At 52.3% G+C, this 7,599-nt stretch overlaps 1 protein-coding gene across 1 annotated transcript in view; it reads left to right on the plus strand.

Annotated features, from left to right (window-relative positions):
- Positions 1 to 5,112, plus strand: part of Rccd1 (RCC1 domain containing 1) — a gene marked incomplete in the record, with an annotated part of 6,444 nt that extends 1,332 nt beyond the window's left edge. The window contains 6 exon segments of the mRNA XM_013512477.1: positions 1 to 111; positions 194 to 315; positions 1,508 to 1,606; positions 1,913 to 2,077; positions 3,451 to 3,480; positions 4,114 to 5,112. Coding sequence (XP_013367931.1) covers positions 1 to 111; positions 194 to 315; positions 1,508 to 1,606; positions 1,913 to 2,077; positions 3,451 to 3,480; positions 4,114 to 4,262 — 676 coding nt within the window.
- Between the last annotated feature and the right edge of the window lie 2,487 nt (positions 5,113 to 7,599).

Below are 7,599 nucleotides of genomic sequence, written 5' to 3' on the forward strand. Positions count from 1 at the left end.
CTTCCGCCGCGGCCTGGCCCCGGAGCTGCGCGCGCGCCGGCTGGAGCTGGGCGCCGAGCATGCGCTGTTGCTGGACGCTGCCGGCCAGGTGTTCTCCTGGGGCGGGGGCAGGTGAGGCCGCCGGGGCGGGGCGCAGAGAGGTCGAGGAGGGGACCCTCCCGTGCGCCCCGCTGACTGGGCCTTCGTTGCTCAGACACGGACAGCTGGGCCATGGGACGCTGGAGGCGGAGCTGGAGCCAAGGCTGCTGGAGGCGCTGCAGGGCCTGCCCATGGCCCAGGTGGCGGCGGGGGGCTGGCACTCCGTGTGCGTGAGCGGTGAGTGACCCAGGCTCCTCCGCGCAGCTCGCCGCTCCAGGCCAGCTCCTGCTCTTCCTTCCCGCAAGCCCCACAGCAGTGGGTCCATGCTTGAGGTGCCCTTCCTGCCTCGGCCGCCACCCTCTGTCCTGGACTGCGGCAGCTCTGTCCTCTCCTCTTACTGATCATGAGCGCTGTCACCTGTCAGCAGCCAGGGCTGCCTTTCTACCCAAGGAGCAAGGAATTCTAAGGGCAGCACACCAGGAGGGAGGAGATGGCTTCGGGGCGGAGGGCACACAGGAGGCCTACAGGGAGGGCGGAGGTGGCGAGTGCGGGAGGAGGTGTATGGCAGGCGACAGATGCAGCATTTTCCTGAACTTGGGGCCCTCATAGAGGGGGTGGGGGTGGGCGCTGTCTCGGGCCGGTGCACCCACTTCTTAGCACCCCTGGGGCTTTAGCCACCACCTCCCCCTCTCCCCCGCCGCACCCCTGTCTCCTGCCTGGGGCCTGGGAGGGCCGCGGGGTGGGCGAGTGCTGGGCGAGGTGGAGCGGGGAGAGCTAGAAACAGCCCGGCCGTGGAAGTGGCACACCCGCGGTCCAGAAGGGGCTTCAGGCCTCGAGTTTGGAGCAGAAGTTGGAGGCCACTGTCCATGCTTCTGAGTTCCAGATCCTCAGTGCTGGGTGACCTCGGGCTGGTTCTTACCCTCCGCCCCCACTCTCTCTCAAGTAAAGTGAGGCTATTGTATGAGATGGTCACACAGTCGGAGAGCTCCTCGCAGGGCTGTGGTGAGAACTGAATGGTTGTACTGTTTGAAAAGTGCTTAAAACCTCGGCACAGATGGAGCCCTTTGAGCTCCTGCAGCTGGACCCTGCTGTGTTGGGTATCAGAAGCCTGGGGGGACCAGGGGTGGAGGCACAGGCTGCCCCATGAGGGGTGCATTGGGGAACTTCCATCGATGACGGGGCGCAGTTTAGCAACATAAGACTGAAAATAGAAAAGACAGGTGGCCCAGCAAGGGAGTTCCTTAAGTAAAGGGCGACCAGTGGAGTTGAGGGCAGGGAGCCTGAGCCAAGAAAGCCAGGGGCCTGAGGGGCGGGTGCCTTTGCCTGGCCGGCTGCAGGCCATATTTGTCTCCAGGAGCTGATGACCGGAGGGTTGGGGCAGCATGGAGGGATGGAGGAGGGCTCAGCCTACTTCCTGGATGCCTTTCAGAGACCGGGGACCTTTATATCTGGGGCTGGAATGAATCAGGGCAGCTGGCCTTGCCCACAAGGAGCCTGGCAGAGGACAAGAGGACAGTCACAGGGGAAGGTGAGGGTCGGCTCCCCCCGGTTGCGTGGGAGTCATTCCCGACTCCCACGTTCAGGAGGGGCCTGTGACATCCTTGTCACCTGGACACACCACGGGATTCAGACCCCTTCCAGGTGGAGCGCTGGCAACCAGTGCTGGTTCGCACCGCACAGCCTTCAAGGCTGCCATCTCCGTCACTTCCTGTGAGTGGAGTTGAGAGCAGCAGGGAGGGCTGGAGAATAGGGTGCTGCGCAGAGGCATTGTAGTAAAGGATGTGAAGAAGTCTGGCACAGTGTTACATACCCTCGAAACCATCCCCCGACACAGGGCTGAACCAAGATGGTTCCCAAGTGGAGAGAGCAGCCGGGACCGAGGATGGAGCCCCTGCCCCCTTCATAGCTGTCCAGCCCTTCCCAGCCCTGCTGGACCTTCCCCTGAGCTCAGACGCAGTCCTGGCCAGCTGTGGATCCCGGCACACAGCTGTGGTGACACGTGAGTGGGGACAGGTGGCTGGTTCAGGATGGAGCAAGGTGGTACTCTGGTTGGGGCAGGAAGATGGTGGCAATTTAAAAAATTGGGCCAGGTGTGATGGTGCACACCTGTAATCCCAGCACTTGGGAGGCTGAGGCAGGAGGATCGTTGCAAGTTTGAGACCGGCCTGGGCTACAAAGTGAGCTCAAGGCCAGCTTGAACTGCATAGCTCAGTGGCACAGTGCCTTGCTTGGCAAGTACAAGGTCCTGAGTTCGATTCCTGGTATCAAAAAAAAAGTCTTTTTTTTTTTGGTGCTGGGGACCAATCCCAAGGCCTTGCACATGCTAACTGAGCTATACTCCCAGCATGCCTATAATCCCAGCACTCTGGAAGGCTAAAACAGGAGGATCTGTTTCAGAGCCCAACCTGGACAATTTAGCAATTTAGCCAGACTTTGTCTCAAAGAAAAAAATATGGGTTGGGCATGGTGGCACATACCTGTAATCCCAGCATTTAGGAGGTTGAGACAGTAGGATTGCCAAGAGTTTGAGGTCAGCCTGGGCTCCATAGCAACTTGAAGGCCTGAACTACACAGTAAGACCCTGCCTCAAAAAATATATATACAGGGACGGGTGTGGTGGCACACACCTGTAATCCCAGCACTCAGGAGGCTGAGGCAGGAGGATCATTGTGAGTTCAAGACCAGCATGGGCTACAAAGTGAGTTCAAGGCCAGCTTGAACTACATAGAGACCCTGTCTCAAAAAGACCAAAAAAAAGTGTGTGTGTGTGTGTGTGTATGGGCTGGGGATATAGCTCAGCAGCACAAGCACCTGCCTGGCAAGTGTAAGGTCCTGAGTTCAATTCCTGGTACCCCTCCCCCATATATATATATATATGAAAAATACAACAAGGGCTAGAGGTGTAGCTCAGTGCAAAGGCCCTGGGTTCAATCCCCAGGACTGTCAAACCCCACAAACGAGCCTATGTCAAGGCATCTTTAATACGTGCTGAGTAGCCGCCTCACTCATCAGATCTAGCCTCTGTGCCCCTGTAGCTTAGCAGTGGCTCAGAAGGCTGCTCCTGCTGGGGAAGCTGATGTTCTCCATCAGCTCAAACAGGGCTCCAGGCAGGGCTCAGACAGCTTCCCACACTGGCTTAGCTCAGGAGCTGTGAGATGCAGGCCCATAGGTGACAGAGGGGACAGACTTGTCTGTCAGCTTGCTCTCTTACCACACTACCTGTACTTGGACATCCATAGAGAGGAGGCTGCTCTCCACCAAGCCTGTGTCTTGGGGTTGGAACATGCTGGCTGGGGCTTGGGCCAGCCAGGCCAAATGGATGCCTTGCCAAGAACCGTAGTGACTGTTTTGTACCGTCCTTTTTGGTTGCAGGAACAGGAGAGCTCTACACCTGGGGCTGGGGTAAGTATAAGGATTGTTTTGTTTTTTGAGACAGGGTCTTGCTATGTTCAGGCTGGCCTTGAACTCAGCAATCCTCTTGCCTCAGCTTCACAAGTGCTAAGATTACAGGTGTGCACCACCATTTCCAGCTAAAAGGACTGTTTTATGTGACCCTTAAACCAAGGAGAGGAAAGACCTGGGAGGACAGGGTGGGTGACAGAACCACAGGCTACAGGAAGTGGGGGCCTTGGGTGAACATGGACAGGAACTGAATTGAAATGCTGCTGTGTCCTCCCCCCGAGGGGAATAGATCTAGGCACACTCAGAAAGTCCAAGATCAGATGATGGAGAAATAAGATGACGTCAGTACTGCCCACTGTGCCTTTCTGCTGGGGCATTTAGCCAGCACTTACAAAACATCTGTCATTCTGGCTCTGGTTAGAGAAAAAATAGAGCAGCAGTCTGAGGCCTGGGCATGGTTCAAGATGCAAGTAGCAGCAAAGCCTAGGGGAAGCTCTTCCTGCCTCCACCCCTGGGTCTGCCTGGCCCTGGAGCTTTGTGGGTGTGGGCCCCTGGACTCACAGAGCAGCAGCGGGGCAGAGGACGGGATTGCTTCTGGAAAGAGGATGCCAAAGGGGCTCGTTTGGCTTTTAGGTAAATATGGACAGCTCGGCCACGGGGACAGTGCCAGCTTGGACCGGCCCTGCCGCGTGGAATACTTTGTAGATAAACAGCTCCAAGTAAAAACTGTCACCTGTGGGCCCTGGAACACGTACGTGTATGCTGTGAATGGGAACAGCTGATGTGTATTTACATGTGTTTTTCAAGTTGTAAAATACATAGAAAAGTACATAAAACAAATGTACAGTATATTAAAAATGACAAAGCTAACACTTGTGACGCGCCCGCTCTGGCCGGGGAAACCCATGCCGGCACCCAAGGCCCTGGTCTGCCCCTGCCCGTCGCAGCCCAGCCTCTCCCCACCACCGTGCAGCGGGGAACTGCAGAGCGCAGACCCTGGGCTGGACCTCGGGGGTGTCCCCCAGGTGATTGTGAAGTATGGCAGCCTGGGGAACACTAAGGTCATCTATTGCCATTCATGTCCTTGTTTAATTCAGGTTGGTTTTTTTTTCCGGTACCCGGAATCGAACTCACAACCTCGTGCTTGCCAGGCAGGCGCTGTGCCGCTGAGCTAAATCCCCAGCCCCCGTCCTTGTTTAATTCAGAACTTTAACACTTTTGTACGTACTCTGACTTACAAACAAGTTCCGTTCTGGAAAACGTTCATAAGTCAGATTTGTTCCTAAGTCTGACAGAGTGAGCTTTATACAGTACACCTGTGAAAGTTCGCAACTGGAATGTTATAAGTTGGGCACTCACTGTACAGTAGTTCGCCTGCTTCTCAACAGCAGGTAAACAGTCATTGTGGGTATGTCATTTTGTTTTGGAGGCAGGGTCTTGCTGTGTAGCCCAGGCTGACCTTCAACTCGTGACCTGGGATTACAGGCATGCGCCACCAACCTGGCTTTTATGTCTGTTCCTTTTGTCTAACATTTCCATGCATTGTTGCGTGATCCATGTGTTGTATCCTGAAGTTCACTCATTTGTATGCAGTGAGGTGCTCCACTGTGTGAATATAGCTTAAGCTCTGTATTTTCGTTGATGGTTCTTTTTTGTTGTTGTCTCTACCTCATTCACTACATGTGCATGGGTTCTGCAGACATTCATGGCAGACAGCTTTAACTTTCCTACGTGCATTTGGACCAGCAGCAGTTTGCAGTTTGCTGCAGCTCAGACCAGACATCAGATGGATACCCAGCAGCTTTAATTTGCAATTCCCCAAGTTCTAGTGGGCCTGGACAACTTTTCATTTGTTTACTGGCAGTTGGGAGTTTTTCTGTTGTCAAGTATCTTGTTCAGCCGGGAGTGGGGGCGCACGTCTGTAATCCCAGCAGTTGGGAGGCTGAGGCAGGAGGATCGTTGCGAGTTCAAGACCAGCCTGGGCTACAAAGTGAGCTCGAAGCTAGCCTAAATTGCATAGTGAGACCCTCTCCCCTCCCCAGAAAAACTTATCTTGTTCAAGTCTTCCGTCCTTACTAAAACTTTTTGTTTTTAGTGATTTGTATTCTTATATATTTTAGGTATAAATCCTTTGATAGTTATATGTTTTTAAAGTATCTATCAGGTTTTGTTTTTTGGAGATAGGTTCTCACTGTGTAGTCCAGGCCAGCCTCAAACTCATGTCCACCTGCCTCAGCCTCATGAGTGCTGGGTTTATAGGTGTGGATCACTACACTTGGTGGTCAGTTGTCATTTAGATTTCTTTTGGTATTACCAGTTTGGGAGCAGTTGAGCCCAGTGAGTGCAGAGCTACATCACTAGCCCTTTTTGTTTTTTCACACAGGGACTCATTTTGAGCCTAGGCTGGCCTCACACTTGCAATCTTCCTTCCTCAATGCTGGGATCACAGGTGTGTGCCACCATGCCTGGCTTTATTTTGTAATATTTTGAAGCTCCAGTGGTGCAGTTGGTTAGCGTGTGGTACTTATATTTTTAAATATTTTGTCCATATCTTCCGTTAGCTCTTTGAGCATTTTAGTCAGTTGTTAAAGAAGTTTTTATTGAGCAGGTCCACAATCTGTTATTTCTCAAAGATATGTTCTGATTTTTTCTTTTTTTTTGGTACCTGGAATCGAACTCATGACCGCAGGCTTGCCAGGCAAGCGCTTATGCCACTGAGCTAAATCCCCAGCCCCACTTCCTGTTTTTTTAGATGCTTTGTGATTTTGTTGTAGAAAACTAGATATTTGTATCCTATAATGTCTTAAGTCTGAAAATGAGACTCTTTTACAGGGTTTGCATTTTAAAATCACTATGTTGTAGGCTGTGTGTAGGGAATTGGCCTGAGGTATAACTGGAGGTCTCCTGAGGTTTCCTTCTGAGCCTGCCCCTCTCCCTGGCTATGTGCAGTAGCCATTAACTCAGCTGTCTGTGTGCTTGCTCTGGCATGTCCTAGTCTTTGAATGTCTGGCTTGCAAAGGGGAAAAAGCAATATGGAGGAACACGAGGCCCTTAAGTCTTTGGAATCTACTTCAGCCTGAGGAGTCCGCAGTGTAGTGCAAGGGCCTATGGTAATGGACCACCTCTTTTTCTATGTCTCTACCAGACTACAGGCCCTGGTATTGGGAAGGCAGGCCCTTTATTGGCCACCCTGCTTCTCACAAGCTGGGTACAGTCTGCTTCAGCAGTGTGGCTTCCTGTCTAGGGGCCATGGAGTGGGATAGCTACTATTGCCTTAAAGACTAAAATTGGGGGGCTGGGGATTTAGCTCAGCAGCACAGTGCCTGCCTGGCAAGCGTGAGGTCGAGAGTTCGATTTCCGGTACGGGGGGCGGGGTGTGGAGAAAAAAACGACTAAAATTGACCAAAATTAACTGTGTCTTCCAGGCTGGCCTCAAACTTGTTGTGATCCTTCTTTAGCCTCCTATGTAGCTGGACTCCAGGTGTGTATCACTGCACCCAGCTCGAAAACCTTTCAGTAGATGCCAGAGGTTCAACACAGTAACATCAGAAAGGTTCTGGTAGCATGGCGGTCATCATGTGCAGAGAGGGATTTGTGCTTGGCTCTATAGATTCTTTGGGACACTATGACATTCTTTTGTGACAGATTTTGGAAGTATTTTTCCAGCTTTGTCAGCTGTCCTTTGACTTTGATATTTGATTTCCCCTGCAAAGGTTTTTGTGTCCAAACTTATTGTGGCCTGCTTTTTTTTTTTTTGGTCCTTTTGAGACAGTTTTACTCTGTAGTTTAGGCTAGCCTTGAATTCACTTTGTAACCCAGGCTGGCCTCGAATTTGCAACGATCCTCCTGCCTCAGCCTCCTGAGTGCTGGGATTACAGGGGTGCACCACCACGCCTGGCCTGCCATTTCATTTTTATATTTAAATCCTTGACCCACTTGTGTATTCTTGCATATGGTATTAGGCATGTGTCTAATTTTTTTTTGTAATTACCAGTACCCCTGGGGGTCTGAAATGCCATGGTCATTGTTAGGGCCTGGATCTAAAATGTCACCCAAAAGCTCCCGTGTTTGGAGATGAGGCTTTTGGGAAGTGATCAGATCACAGGGACCCTGACTCTG

The sequence above is a fragment of the Chinchilla lanigera genome, unplaced genomic scaffold (genome assembly GCF_000276665.1).
Source record: "Chinchilla lanigera isolate Chin_1 unplaced genomic scaffold, ChiLan1.0 scaffold00015, whole genome shotgun sequence".
NCBI lineage: Eukaryota > Metazoa > Chordata > Mammalia > Rodentia > Chinchillidae > Chinchilla > Chinchilla lanigera.